This window comes from Gopherus flavomarginatus, chromosome 22, assembly GCF_025201925.1.
Source record: "Gopherus flavomarginatus isolate rGopFla2 chromosome 22, rGopFla2.mat.asm, whole genome shotgun sequence".
Taxonomy (NCBI): domain Eukaryota; kingdom Metazoa; phylum Chordata; order Testudines; family Testudinidae; genus Gopherus; species Gopherus flavomarginatus.
The window spans coordinates 8,083,946-8,099,074 of NC_066638.1; the positions used below are offsets into that span (position 1 = coordinate 8,083,946).

Below are 15,129 nucleotides of genomic sequence, written 5' to 3' on the forward strand. Positions count from 1 at the left end.
GTCACTGAGGCAAACCTTGGACCTTCTTGTGGACTACAAAAGGGCTATTTTCTAAACGCACCAGAGTCTCCAGTTGAAGCCTTGAGGGCCCGTGCTGCAGCAAGACAGCGGAGTGAGTTCGGGAGCTGCTCGCTGTCGGATCTGAGGAAGATCACAATGCAACGTGGCCAGATCTCAGCCCAAGGGAGTTAACAGGTTTTCTTTGCTCTTGTCACTGGGCACCTGTCATGGTGATTTCTGTTCCAGCATATTTACTCTTGGCTCCTCAGCCACAGGAATGAAGCTGATGGTTCCTAGATACGTTTGGTGACTCTAAGCCTCGTGATCTGCTGCATGCACTAGTGACAAAGGGTGACACTCACCAGACTTGTGTTGGTTCCAGCAAGCTTAGTGGACAAAAGTTTGGCTGTGGTGCTAAAGCTCAATTCTTATTCCTCATTAAGCACCTGGGCCCCATTCCTTTCCTTCTCTACCAGGCCCCTCCTCGGAGGTGATCCTCCAATATGCCTTCAGCTTCCTTCCCATCCCTCATATAGGGCCCAGCTCTTCCCAAAGCACAATTATCAACAGGCCCATTGATCTTTCCTTCCCTTCCACACAGGCCACTCCTACCTTTAACTAGCTCTCTGCAGGGCATGGTAGTTCTGGCAGATTCCCAGCCAACCCAGAACTGAAGCTCTGTGCACCCCCTGTGCACTGCACCCTTCAGAGGCCCCTAGAGGTGGGATCTTCACCTGAAAGTAGGCTTGAAGGAACATGAGGCTCACTGCGGGGACGAAGAGGGTTTTATGCTGGGAAGGGCGTGAGAGGGTCCAGGGAAAGCCAGAAGCTTGCTGAACAGGTCAAGGGAAGGGTCAGAGCCCTGTGGAAAGTGAGGGAGAAGAGAGTCTTTCTTCAAACTAATTTAAACATTGTAAACATTGCAGGTTTTCCCGGCTTCAGTTCAGGGTCTGGGCAGAAGTTTGGGCTGGTTATGTTTCCTGAATTAGGACAGATGGATGCACGCGTTACCAACAAATGAAGAAGGCAATACTTCCATGAGGTTTGATCTCACTGAGGCCTAGGCTGTCATGACCCACCCAGCCCACGGGGAGACATTTCATCATGTGAAGCCATGTGAAAGCAGACCAGCCCAAGCCATGTGGGACATCAGCCCAAGCCATGTGGGACATCAGCCCAAGCCATGTGAAAGCATCTGCCTGCAGACCAGCCCTTTGAGAGGAGTGGAAATGAGATTAAACTCAGGTATACGTACCAAATGCCCCCACTGCCCAGGGTCTGCAGGGAAATCGGCATAAAAACAGGTTTCAGGCAGTGTTGTCTACTGGGTAAAGCATTGGACTGGGATTCAGGAGACCTCGGTTTTATTCCTGGTTCTGCCACTGGTCTGCTGGGTGACCTTTGGCAACTCATTTCAGCTCCGTGCCCCAATTTCCCTATATGTAAAATATAGATAATGATATTGCCTTTGTCAGATCTACTGAGGAAAAATGCTCTATAAAAAGCTGGGCATTAATTATTACATCCATTTTCACTTCCCTCTGAAACGGGCTGGCATTTCCTAGACTGCTAACTAGAACCCAGCCCACGTCATCCTGTGATGTCCCAGGTAACTGAAATCTCCGTCATTCATGCTTGTCACAGGGTGATGTGTTCTGAACTAGGACGTGGCAGGAGCATTTCATAGCAGAGAATAAAGAATTTGAACTACAGTATGTTCAGAACCCCTCCCCTTCCTGCCCTGTCTCTCCTTCCCCTGACACCTCCCACAAAAAAGAATCCCACTTCTGCACGATGACCACAATAAAAGGCTTCACAGCAGTTAAAAGGAGAACTGCAAGTGAAACGTACAGGCTTTTTGAGGAAACTCTCCATGTTTTCTGGTGGAACATTCTGGTCACGTCTTGCAATTAGCACAAATTCAACAGAACAACTGCAGGGGAAGAGGGCACAGTCATTGGCTGACGTCAAGTGGAAATTCTAGCTTTGTAGAGCTAAAAGACAGAAAGATGAACCTCCCAGGAGCCACCTGCTTAACCCCGACAGGTGCTCAGAGCACGGAACGTGATCAGCGGTGGCAGAGCAGTAATGCCCGGGGATATTACAAAGTCACGTTCTCTCCCTTTCCCAGAAATGGTTCTCCAAATTCCTATGTACAATTGGGCTGCAGCCTCACTGAGCAGGAAAGAAGCAAAAACCAGATATCATGGATGTTTTAGGGGAAATATTCCTAAAGGAGTTAATGCTTAAAATCCCTAGTTTATGACATTTGGATTCTTCCGAGTAAAAAAGAAAGCCATGTAGACGTAGCCAATGCATTCGTGAGATCTAGCATGAGTGTGTTGGCTGGTGGTTAGCGAAAGGGGCTAGAATCCAGGACTCCAGGGTTCTAGTCCCAGTTTGTGAGAGGAGGCGTGGGATCTGGTGGTTAGAGAAGGGGATAGATGGGGAGTCAGGAACTGTTGCTTCTATCCCTGATTCTGCCACACTGATTCTATGTGAAAGTCACTTAACGCCTCATTTTACTCACCAGTAAAATGGGGATAATCCATTCCAAGCTCACATGAAAGGAGGAGTGAGCAGCTGTTAGGGTTGAGGATTGTAGAACACTTGGACCGATCAGAGGATCTCACCCTAGGCATTTCTCAGGCACCATCTGTGTGACACCTAAGCACCAAGGTCAGGAAGGAGAATTGTATTATTCCATATGCAAAGATCACCCACTCTCTAGCATGCCTTGTTTTAGCCTGATGAAGTTGGTTTTAGCCCACAAAAGCTTATGCCCAAATAAATTTGTTAGTGTCTAAGGTGCCTCAAGGACTCCTCGTTGTTTTTGTTGACACATTAGCACATTACTTAATTTGCTGCTGTTGGTCTATTGGGAACCTCTCCAGACCTTGTGCTTCTGCCATGGTCACTGAAGGGAGGTTTGTGCAAAAAGATGGCTCATACTCCAGGCCTTAAAGAAGGACTGGCTCATCGGACATGTGAAAAAGCTCTCAAATGCAACATGTGACTGCAGTGCTTGGTTGCCCATGGACGCAGTTCACTTGCTAAGACAGATACGATAGCTAAGCAGCTCGGGAGCAGAGCAGATAGGTCCCAACAGATGCTGCCTTGTCCCAGGAATTCCCTATTTGCTGCTATTCTACCTTCCACAGCCAGAAAGCATTTCTCATGGGGGCTGGAAAAAGCTGGCGGATTAGCAATAGGGTAAGAAAATCCTTAACTAGGTCACAGGTTTCAATCTGGCCAGGGTGAGCTGTGTTTGAAAGTCACTTGGCATGACAAGAGAAAGCTACAGGCAGAGAGAACCTGCAAACTCTGAGCATTTAGGGTAGGCTGACCAGATAGCAAAGGAGTGAGGGGTAATAGGAGCCTATAGAAGAAAAAACTCTAAATCTCAGGACTGTCGCTATAAAATCAGGACATCTGGTCACCCTAATTTAGGGGCCTCTTCTCTGTATCCTTGAGGACTTTCAGGTTCCTCTAAAATCCACAGTTTCATGTGGAGTGATCGTCCTCAGAATCTGCACTAACGCAAATTGTCCATCAGTATCAGACAGACAGTACAGTACCAAGAGAAAGCTCTCCTTAAAATTCCCATCCATCTCTGTTCCCTATGTCATATCATCTAACAGGTGTGGGCTCACCAGTACTTCCTGGTACAGGCATGAAACCCCTGACCAGAGCAACTGCAGGTGAGACAACTATTACTGATACTAAATTAAACCACTCCAAACCAATCCATTATCACTGCTTCTGTTCCACCTGGGATCACTAATACCCACCCAAACAATTGCACCTGGGCCCTTCCATTGAGCCAAACCATTACAGCAGATGCACAATGTGGAAAGAGCTGCTCTGGAGAGGAATATTTTTATTTATTTGTTTTAAAGCCAAGGAGTCTTACTAAAATGTGACACTTCATAGCAGTGCCCTGTCTTCAGACAGTAGCTAACCCCCTTGGAGACAGGTAAGTATTAATAGCCCCATTGTACAGATAAAAGGGAACAGTTAAGTGATATGCCCAAGGCTACCCACTGTATCAGTGGCAGAGAAGGGATTAGAACTCAGGACTGCCTAGCACTCAGTGCCATACTCAATCCTTTATATCTATATACAGGTACTTACGTGGGCCCATCACTGAGGTATCTGACTTTGTGGAACGTGCTGCTGTTATGATATCGGTTGTTAGATGCCCAGAGGCCTTTCCCTTTGGTTTGTCTAGAAATGTTAACTATCCATTTAAGATTAAGTCCAAGTTTCTGGATTTATCCAAACTTTCAATTCCATAGGATGCAACAGTGGTTAGAAGAACTGAAGGAGCCATTGTTTTCATCTGCATTCTGTGTCAGAAAGAAACATCTCCCCCTCCCCATTAAAGGAAAGTTTGGAAGTTTTCAGAACTGTCTCCCCTCCCAGGGTCTCCTACCTGGCTGATTCCCTGTTCTGTTCATTCCCTCTGAAGCACCTGGCACGGCTCACTGTCAGAGGACAGGACGCTGGGTTACATGGACCAATGGTCTGACCCAGTATGGCCTTTCTTATAACAGGTGGCTGCAGATCCTGCTTCTCCTCTCACTTAGGTGCAAACTGGGAGAAACCCGGCTGAAGTTAGTGGTGTAAATGAAAGAAGAGTCAGTCCCTGGGCCTGCATGTATATTACAACTTACAAGCAGAGCTGTACTGACGTTACGGCACTTCCAAGAAGAGCCTGTTGTCAGCTGCTCATTTACCAGACAATCTGAGCTGCAGTTTCCCACGCCGAGTGCCTGCCTGGGGATGAATATTGGGGGGGTTGTGTTGCGTTGCCTTGAGTCTGTTTTATGTGGATCTCGCCAAGGGGAACGTGGGTTGGCTGGGCCCCGGAGGCCAGGCAGGGGGTGTGTCTCTGGAAAAGGGGAGGTGATAGGGAGAGAAATTAAATGCAACCACCCCTGCCTAGAAACGGCCCATTCATTCATCCTGCCGCTGCCTGGCTCCAGCTCCGCCCAGGCCCCACGCTTGGAAGCTCCCTCGCACCAACTTTCGCAGGACCATGGCCAAAGGCAAAGGGGCGGAAAGCGCTTCGTCCACCGGGCTGCTCCAGCCCAGCCTCCTGCAGCCGGCCGAGCTGCGGCACGCCAAGGTGCGGGGCGCGCGGTCCGGTCCGGGCAGAGCGGGCTGGAGGGAGCGATGCGGGAGCGGGGAAGGGAATCGAGGCGCGGGGGGGGAATGAAGTTCCTCTCCAGGAGGAAGGGCCCCGGGGGACACACTGAGCCGGCCCGGAGGATGCGGCTGGACTTACCGGTGTGGAGCGCCCCCCGGCTGGGCTGGGGGCGCCGGGTCGGAACCGTGGGGGTGGGGGCCGGCCGGGGGTGCGGGAAAGCTCCGCTCGCCCTTGGCCGCACCCGGCTGGCTGGAGCTCGGGGATCGGGCGCGCCCCTGGCTCCGTCCCAAGTTCATTCATCAGAGGCCCGGGCAAACTTTTCTTAAAGGAGCCGCGTCCTTTCTCCGCAGCCGGTTCCCCCCCTGGCTGGAGGCGGGCGAGGGTCCTGGGGGAGGCACCAGGCGATCCGAGACCCTCACCGCCAAACCGCCTCGTGGGTATGGGGGCTTCAGGGTTGCTTGAAAACGACCCCCCCCAGCCCAGCTCACATACCCGGCCCGGCTCGGCTCGGCTCCAGAGCCCCTTTGGGCTTGGGGACGGGATCGGGGCTGCGCTGGGGCCTGAGGCTCTGATCGCTGCTGGCCCGGGCTCTGGGGCTTTGTTTGAATTAAGTTTCAGTCTCTGGACAAACTCCCGGGGGGGCGGGAGTGGAGTGGGGGGGGGCTATGTTATCACCCAGCCTCTGGGTGCACCAGGGACTGGTCTGATGGGCCCCTTATAAATAAGTGTGAGGTGATTCCCTTTCACAGCTAGAGCTGGTGTGACACCGGCCTGCTCCTACCAGCCGGGAAGCCTAGCAGTAAGCACTTTATAGACCACTTGTTATCTTCCCAGAGCTCTGCACACATCATCTAATCCTTGCAACAAACACCTCTGCAAAGTAGGTAAATACGATTCCCTTGATACAAAGGGGGAAACTGAGGCACCTGCCCAAGGCCACACAGTGAATCACCATCCCAGCCTTGCCTGCTTAGCCCTGCGGACAATAGACTGCCTAGCTAGGGGTGCCAACCCTCCAGAATTGTCCTTGAGTCTCCAGGAATGCGTCCAATTGGCAACTCCATGCTGACCAGGATTGTCTGATTGTTCACTTGTATTCCCTGTCTGTCTGTTGTATCTCAATTGGAAGCCAGGCTGTTTTGTTCCAGGTTCGTACAGCACCAGGCGCGATGAGGCCCTGGTCCAATAATAAGCTGTCTGGTAACACAATTAATAATAATGATTCTCTCCCAACTGGCCTGCTAGGGCTATTGCCAGAGTCCACGTGGTGTGTCTGTGTTGTGTAAAGTGGCGAACTAGCAACTTCATCCCCAGGAAAATTGTCGATGCATCTTCTTTTGCTCCTTGCAATGCCACTTTCCCATGGGAGAACTCTGCATGTGCCATCAAAGCTCCTGGTTTTAATTTAACCCAAATGCCCCAGGGCTCTGTCTGCCCTCTCTGTATGTTTCGATGCAGCTGTCGCTCGAATTTGGTGATGGTATCAGTTTGCAGAATTAATTTTTGACATCACGCCTGTCCGTAGCTGGCCTGGTGGCTCTCTGCTTTGTTTGCATCTCCTCCCCAGGGGACCCCGCCCCATCTCTTAGTTAAGACCCATCATTCTGAGAAGGCTGCACAAACTGACAGGGCAGGGAGCAGGTGCCCTGGTGTGACACTCCAGATTCTGAGGCTTTCATTGAGAGGCTGAGGAATTGCACATGCATCGTCTTTCCCTTTTGCCTGCAGATCATTGTAGGTTCAGAGGCTCTGTCAGATGTGAGAAGCAAATGGAAACTGCCCTGGCTTATTCTATGTGATGGGCAAAACCAGCCCCCTGGTAGCTGTAAATCTGGAGGCGCTGAGCCTGTATGTTCACTTAAACAAGCAGTTAAATACAGTACAGACTTCTGGAGTATGAGTAGTGGGAGAAATTATTTGGATGCTGCTCCACTCTCCCTTGTATTCCAAGGCCCCTGTTTAAAGTTAAGGATCTGGCTAGTTGGAGTGGATTCTGGATTGCCATCTTCTGAGAGAGAGACGTGAGGATGAGGGAACGAAGAGCATGGGATGGCAGTAGGATGGATGGCTTGCTGAGCTGAATTTAAGCAGGGGATCTGAGCAGTTTGTATTCAGTGCTAGCGGGGCCTTAAAAGCCACTGAATCCGGCTGTTGAAATCTGCTCTCTGTGCTTCCCTTCCTTGGCACGTTCAGTGAGAAGCACTGATTGTTGACCATGGAAGGCAGTAAGGTCTAGTGGTAAGAACAGGGGACAGCAAGTTAAACGAGCAGAGTTTGGACGAGCTGTATATTGTCCTGGATAAGTTGACACACACTCACTGTGTCCTCGACTGTCAAAGTGAAATGCGAGGGGCTGTTCCGTTCTTCACAAGCAAAGTGGAGACCTGTGGGCAAGCGGAGCTGGAGGGCTGTTTGTAATCTCTGATGTGGTCCTAGGTTGCAGGTGGATGTGGGGGAGCGATTGAGGGAGGGGGAAGCTCCCTACACTTGGTGGTTGTTGATCTGACTGTCTAGGGCCAGGCCTACTAAGCTGCTGCCTTTCATTTCTTTTGCAGAAGGAAAGTAAAGAGAAGCTATCTGTGTGCAGCAAACTGTGCTATGCTGTTGGTGGCGCTCCCTACCAGATCACTGGCTGCGCCCTGGGATTTTTCCTGCAGATCTACCTGCTGGATGTCGCACAGGTAATTCTTTCAGCCAGGCTGGCTTGCCTGGTGCTGAGTAACCAGCATCGGGGTAATACCTGGGGGCTCTGGATGCAAGCATGAGATTCTCTTAATTCAAAACGCATCCATTGTGATCTAGTCATCTTACGTGGCTATTTTTACTCTGACTTGATCTCGGGACACAGGGCTTAGCACGCTTAGTCTCCTATCAGCAGATGCACAGGATGGAGAGAGATGGGGAGCGAGGTTCCCTGATGGGTTTTTCTACTGGCCCACCAGACTGAGGGTCCCCTCTATGTATAAAGCAGAGCAGGTGCCGGATTAGAGAGATGCCCCCAGGCTGTCTGGCTTATAGCTGAGGCGCTTCCTTTTCTAGGAGGTGTAGCATTCGGGGTTGCAGGTTCGGGGTTGCAGGTATAGGGGCTTGCCATTGCCTTAATCAGCTGACTGCTGGGAGGCAGCTGATGGTGAGAGGTGGGATTTAAATACAGGGTGCTCTTGTGATAGGTGAGTTCAGAGCTGTGAGTCATATGGAGGGAAACTCTTCCTCCCCCCCAAGGGCTTTCCCACACAGTAACTTTCAGTGTTGTCTTAGAATGAGTCTCAGGGCTTGTCTACATCACAAAGTTGCAGCGCTGGTGAGGGGGTTACAGCGCTGCAACTTAGGAGGTGTACACATCTGCAGGGCATCACCAGCGCTGCAACTCCCTGTTTGCAGCGCTGGCCGTACTCCCGTTTTGTCTCGGGTGTAGAGGATCCAGCGCTGGTGATCCAGCGCTGGTAATCAAGTGTAGACACTTACCAGCGCTTTTCTTGACCTCCGTGGAATAAGCAGGTATCCCAGCATACCTGAGGAAGCCTCTGGTAATCAAGCAGGTCTCTCCCTGCGGTTTGCAGGGGGGTTCGGGGACGCGAGAGCAAACCGCGGCGAAGCTGGTCTCCTTCCCCGGTTTGCTCTCGCAGTTCCCCGAACCCCCGAGCAAGCAGGTCTCCTTCCCTGCGGTTTGCAGGGGGGTTCGGGGAACGCGAGAGCAAACCGCGGCGAAGCTGGTCTCCTTCCCCGGTTTGCTCTCGCGTTCCCCGAACCCCCGAGCAAGCAGGTCTCCTTCCCTGCGGTTTGCAGGGGGGTTCGGGGAACGCGAGAGCAAACCGCGGCGAAGCTGGTCTCCTTCCCCGGTTTGCTCTCGCGTTCTCCGAACCCCCCTTGAAGCCGCCCAACAGCGCTGCAGTGTGGCCACATATAACACCACTTGCAGCGCTGGTTGCTGTAAGTGTGGCCACTCTGCAGCGCTGGCCCTATACAGCTGTACTAATACAGCTGTAACAACCAGCGCTGCAAAATTGTAGATGTAGACATACCCTCAGATTAGCTCTGCTTCCAGTGCTGTCCCCCTTTCAGATGGGCTTTTAGCAGGGAGGGTTTCTGTCAAATAAATAAATAAAGGCACTTTTCAAACTTGGGTGCCTACAGTGAGCAGCACGACCCCTCATTTTCACACTGAAGTAGCTTGATTGGGGGAATTAGTTGCAGAGTACAGAATTCTTACTGAATGCAAACAGAGTTGAGCGTCCTGGGGGGAAAGTGACCTGAAATTCAGGTGCCTACATATGGATTTAGGTGCCAAACTTCAAGCCAGAAAATTCTGCTCTGCATTTCTAAAATGTTAGCAAATTCTCCTCCAGAAAAAAGGACACATGGATCAGATTGGAGCGATTTCTTCAGCGGGCTTAGAGCTGGATTCACAGTTGCTAGCATTGGGGGGCAATGTCTCCTGGGTTTTTACTCCCATTTTTGCCACCTATGTCCTGTGTGACCTTGTGCACCGCTCTGTGCCTCCATTTTCTCCATCTGTAAAATGGGGTAATACTGACCCTCCTCTCTGAGTGTTAACATCTAATGACATCTGTTATGTGTGTGCAAAGTAGGAACATTGGGCCTAGATGCTCTTCTGTTTCTGGTGCTGAAGGAGGGTCTGGTGCTGGGATTGGTATCTGCAGAGAGCTATATATCCTGATGGGATGGCGGGTGTGGGTTGGGAAGGAAGCTGTTGCTGGCCATGCTTGTGACATGTTCTGGATGTAGCTAGGATGGAAAGGTGATGGCTTCTCCTACATCCTTGTCCCCAAATGGGATTGTGGGCAGGCCCGGGGGCAGACTTAAGCTGACACGGGACAGTGGAGGTGTTTAGTTGGTGTCTGTTGCAATGAAATTGCCAAGAGTTTAGTGTGGAATGGGTAGGATGGGATGAACTGAAATCCTACTTCCAGCTGCAGGCTGCCTCTACCAGCCTCTAGGGTAGTCAACTCAAAGAGGGGGAGAAGGGTCAGATACTCCCCTTGCCTCTGAGCCACCCTGGAAACATGTGGAGGAGGGGCCCATGTGCACCTGCTCCATTCCCAAATGCTAAAGGTCGAGGCTAAGATCTTCAGGAAAAGCAATCAGCCGGGGGAAGGGGCTTTGACAGCCTCGGGGTCATGGGGTCTCTGGCTCCTTTCCAAGGCTCTCCAAGTGAATGCTGTCCTCTTTTTCTATAACAGCTGGACCCTTTTTATGCCTCCATCATCCTCTTTGTGGGTCGAGCGTGGGATGCTATCACCGACCCCATGGTGGGTTTCTTCATCACTAAAACCCCTTGGAGCCGTCTCGGACGCCTGATGCCCTGGTAAGGGAAGCTTGTTGGAGCTTGGGATTTTGAGGTTGGGGCTCAGCAAGGACTAGCTTGGGTTCCCTCGAACACAACGCCAGCAGGGCCCTTCCAGGTTGGCTTTAGGATCCTGGGGGCCTTCTAGAGAGTAGAGACTCGCACTGGCTACCCTGCATTTGCCTCTTGCGCCCCACTTGGAGGCTTCAAAGAAGGTTTAATGTTCTCCCCGTGTTACATGTGGGGAACCAGAAGTGCAGAAAAGGGAAGGAACTTGCCTGAGGTCTGAGTCTGAGCTGGGAATAGATCTCAAGTCTTTGCGGTGAGTGGAATGGAACACACGCTTGGCAGTCAGCAAAAGGCTGACTAATCTGTAGATGGCTTATAAGTTGTGAAAGATGCCTGACTGATGAGAAGAGGCCCTGGGGACAAGGAGGGAAACTCTATTATCTGGGTCTTTGGCCTTTTTGCAGCCTCCAGATAGGTAAGGGGGAAACCTTGCAGTGTGGGAATCCATGAACCCAGCAATCAATAATTAACTGAGCCTCGCTCTCCCAGAAACGACTCTAGTTCTGCCGCTGTGCTGGAGGTGCCGTGCCATGGTTATCGACCCATGTGCAGTTGTGTCGATGGAACTCCCTGGGGTGGGGCTGGGGGCAAGGACTGGCAGTTGTGCCAAGCTCTGAGCAATAAGAGAATGCGCTTCTGGTGGTGGGCACGCTCCTGGGGGGCTCTTTGATGGATCTTCGGGGTGACTTTTCTCCCTCCCCATCCCACCCCTGCCAGATCCCTTGTTACAGAGGTGGCCACTCCTCCCAGTGCTCCTGGGAAGGGGTAGTCTGAGCACTCAGCCAGCTCTTGATAAGTCAGACCCTTGATTATTTGTGGATTGTGGTAGTGCCCAGAGGAGATGCCAGTCGTGGACAGGGCTGCCCGGGGGGGGGGGCAAGTGGGGCAATTTGCCCTGGGCCTCGCAGGAGCCCCCACTAGAATATAGTATTCTATAGTATTGCAACTTTTTTTTTTTTATGGAAGGGGCCCCTGAAATTGCTTTGCCCCAGGCCCCCTGAATCCTCTGGGTGGCCCTGGTCATGGACCGGGATTCCATTGCGCTAGGCGCTGTATGAGCACAAGGGACGGGAGGGAAATGAGATACAGGGCTAGGGGGCAGATAGAGCTTCGTAAAGTTGGCTGCGAGGGAGGGAACACGTGTCTGTAGACTGGCATGTGAATCGTCAGGCTGAAGGCACAGTGTGTTCTTTTGTCACAGTACTGGGACACGTTGTCGTTGGGGTGGGAGGAGGGGAAGGTCCCTGTGGCTTGTGTATTGATATACACACACACTCTACAGCTGGTGAGACATGTAAATTGATACTGCTGCTTTTATCTCCCCCTGCTCTGGCAGGATGGGGGGGCGTCCCCATGAAGGAAACGTACAGAGTTCCACCCACTGCTCATGACTGTTTGGCTGCGCTAGCAGACCCGCATGTCTGATCCACACAGTATCTGAAAACACTGCTAGAGATCACTGGACACCGGGGCTGTTACCATTTTAGGAACTGAATTCATGTTGGCAGTGGTGGGGGATTTTCAAGAGCTGTAGCCTGTTCTGAATCCTCTTCTGAGATGCTTTTAGCTGTATGTTCTTCTCCATAGAGCTGGTTGGGGGTGGGAAGGAGTCTCGATAGGACATCAAAGATTATTCAAACCAACCTCACCCCCATCCCAGCATGCACTGGGCCTGAGTCCCCTCTCATCCGTGTAAATCAGGAGTAACTCCACTAAAGGCAATGAAAACTGGTGCTGCAAAACCCATGTCACTGAGAATAGAAACAGGTCCTCCACTTGTCACTATGGGCTGCCCATTAGACCCTACTGTCTCCAGGGGACAGAACCGCAGGGCTTTGCTCAACTACATGTGTTGCAGGGTGTCAGGCTTGGCTTTTTGTCCAGACGGGTTTCCTGGCAAATCTGCCCTATGTTGAGAATGAAGCAGTTGGAAGGTGAGAGCTGCCTGTCTCTGAAGCAGCAGGTGGCATTGCAGTATTGCCCATCCCGGCCATTCAGGATGGAGTGGTGTGTATGGGGGTGGGGGGTGCAGCCAAAACTGTTTCTGATGCACCTGTTACTTCTGCAGCCAGGGTCAGTGGGTTGCAGAAAGTCACGTGATTCACAGCTGATTCTGCGGGGGGGAAGCAGCAACTGGAGACGGGGCCTGAGTTGGCAGCAGCAATACGTGTGCTCTCTCCTGGCTAGATGTTCTCGCTTTGCACTTCTCTGCCCGCCCCCTTTGGCGAGCGGGACTGTAGGCACTTGCACGGACAGGATACGTCCAAGAGAAGCAGGGTAGGGAGTGGACAGGAGCAGATGGCTCAGAGGACTGAGATCATGGTGAGGGGAGACAGCACCTTTCCCCTCTAGGAGCCCAGGTTCTAGTCAGCTGAAAACCGTGGCTCATTGGTCTGTTGAATGAGCCGGTTCCCAACCTGATTTCATGCAGGCAGGTATCTACTCTCAGAAAACAGCAGTACAGGTCGGCAGAGAAATTAGGATGATGTCCGGGGGCTTGATCTCCACCTGCTGCCTCTCTGGGTGAGCATGGAGGCACGTTAGCCATGCAGTGTTCGGAGGCTTGGCCTGCATCTGCCCTGTGGCTAAAGAGTGAACGTCCATCTCCAGGGCAGTCGATCTAACTCTTGGCAGCATTGCTGGATGTCAAGTAGAGAATTTGGGTGGGGGTGGAAGAGATGGGGAGGTGGAAATTAGCGGGACTGGTCCTATTCCCACAGGCGGCGGTTGCATCCCTCTGCTCCCTGGGGTTCTAATGGAAAAACGTGGTGTCCTATTTTTGTTGATCTAAACCAGGCTTCACGCATAGACCAAAAATAGTTTCCCTCCCCACTGTGTGTGTTGTGAGGTCTTAGGAACTGGAGGAATGGCTGTGAGCAAGGAGCGAGCAGCTATCTGGGTGGGCTCCAAGGCAGAGCTGGCAGAGGGCTGTTCTTTAATAGCTCTGTATTTGAACATCTAGAAATGCTTGGAGTCCTCTGGTGTGCTCCAGTCTCGTGCCTTTAAGGCTGGGCTTGGGGAGGATGGTCACAGGGGACTTAATATTCACATTCCACCGAACAATACTTGCACCCTTCAAATTGTACTGGGTCTTAGACCTTGCCATCCTGCCTCATTGCTACGGCAGGAGAGCAGCTAGTTGAACATGGTGGCTTCTATTCATGGCTTTTACACGTGTTTGCTCTGTGTCATTGGGCAAGTAGCTGGGTGCCCGACTGTGCCACCTTTTGGTGACCCTAAATAGCTAGAACTATAGACAGTCCCACTGACTTAAACGGGACTCCCTGTGCACAGGCAAGGGTGGCCCAGTTGGGGCCCTCTATCACTGTGTATCTCAATTTCCCTATCTGTAAAATAGGAATGATACTTAATTTTTCATCCGTATAGCCCCGAGATCTCTGCCGGGTTAGTTTGTATAACTTGCTTTTAATGAGCCCTGATCACCCGTCAACATCCTCTTATAACCTGCTTCATAAACAAGGCACATCTACCAAGGAATTTATTGGTGACTATTCTAAATATTACCCCCAGCTGTACCCTTTTAATCTGTGGAATCAGGTCCCCTTGGTATTCTGCTGAGTGTGGTGACAAGGGGCGGTGCTTGTGTCCCCAGAACCCAGGATAAAATTGTAAGCTATACAATGGCTTGATAGTTCACTTACCAAAATTAAAAAAAAAAAAAAAAGTCCCTCTCTGGTGCCCTCTTGTTATAATTTTGGTCTCTTAAACTTGGATTTCCCATATGCTCCCCTGTGCCCCCAAATTTATCCGTGGATTTCCTGCTCTGTTCACTGAAGTCACCCTAACAGCTGTGCCAGCCAGCAATGTGCTCCCTCTGATCTGAGTGCCTTGCTCTTGCTTCTTCTGGAGGAATTTTTGGCTCTCAGCACCGCCTTTATTTAAGAGGCCCTGTTGCAAACCTCAGTTGCAGATAACTCAAGATCCTGTGTCCTATCCCCAGACCACAGCTAGGGAAATGATTCTGCTCACGCAGAGGAAACAGTTAAAGATTAAGGGCGGGGGCGGGGGGGTGCCGCTTTCAGAGGAACATGCCATCCCGACTTGGCCAATGGGGAGGCAGGGTGTGCGGCATAGCATGGTGGAGTCTGCTTCAGATGTCTCAGCTAATTGCCACAGTCCTGCTCAGGGGTTACTAGGAGTCAATCTCCTGGCTGGAAGCTGCAGCATGAGTGTTGGCTGTGGGGTGGGAGGCAGGGTGAACTGATCTACTGATTCCTTAGCTACCCAGCCCACGCACATGACTCTATTCCCAGATGTCCAAGTAGTGGGGTGGGGGGGGAAGTCTGCCCAGCAGGTATCCGAAATGTACCCTTGTTTGTAACTTTGCAGTTACAACAGGCCTGGGAATGTGTTTGCTCCCGGAGCTTCAGATCTGCGTAAAAGTTTATGGAAATTCTGAATGACTCAACGTGCGCAAGATGTGATGGGAGAGGAGTGGCTGCTGGGCTCTGTGCTTTCCACGGCTTCCTGGCCTCGTCATCACACTCTCTTGCCTGCTTCCCACCCCATGGAAATGACCGACGCAGGGAAAAACGTGAATGTTGGGTCATGTATTTCTCCCCATGTGGCTGCTGTACAGTGC

General features: G+C 51.5%; 1 protein-coding gene and 1 long non-coding RNA gene across 5 annotated transcripts in view; one reads left to right on the forward strand and one right to left on the reverse strand.

The window, feature by feature from the left end:
• The window catches only part of LOC127039072 (uncharacterized), a 26,924-nt gene extending 21,464 nt beyond the window's left edge, over positions 1-5,460 (reverse strand). The window contains exons 1-5 of one of the 4 annotated variants that reach the window (XR_007770869.1): positions 5,291-5,460; positions 4,677-4,894; positions 2,531-2,667; positions 1,852-1,933; positions 1,256-1,436 (exon numbers count right to left, since the gene is read on the reverse strand). This is a non-coding gene — a long non-coding RNA (uncharacterized LOC127039072). The remainder of the gene's footprint in view (positions 1-1,255; positions 1,437-1,851; positions 1,934-2,530; positions 2,668-4,676; positions 4,895-5,290) is intronic. The other 3 variants (XR_007770868.1, XR_007770871.1, XR_007770870.1) reach the window with 3 other exon arrangements.
• MFSD2A (MFSD2 lysolipid transporter A, lysophospholipid) overlaps positions 4,977-15,129 on the forward strand; it is a 23,665-nt gene continuing 13,512 nt past the window's right edge. The window contains exons 1-3 of the mRNA XM_050932185.1: positions 4,977-5,131; positions 7,708-7,833; positions 10,354-10,478. Coding sequence (XP_050788142.1) covers positions 5,042-5,131; positions 7,708-7,833; positions 10,354-10,478 — 341 coding nt within the window. The 5' untranslated portion in view covers positions 4,977-5,041. The remainder of the gene's footprint in view (positions 5,132-7,707; positions 7,834-10,353; positions 10,479-15,129) is intronic.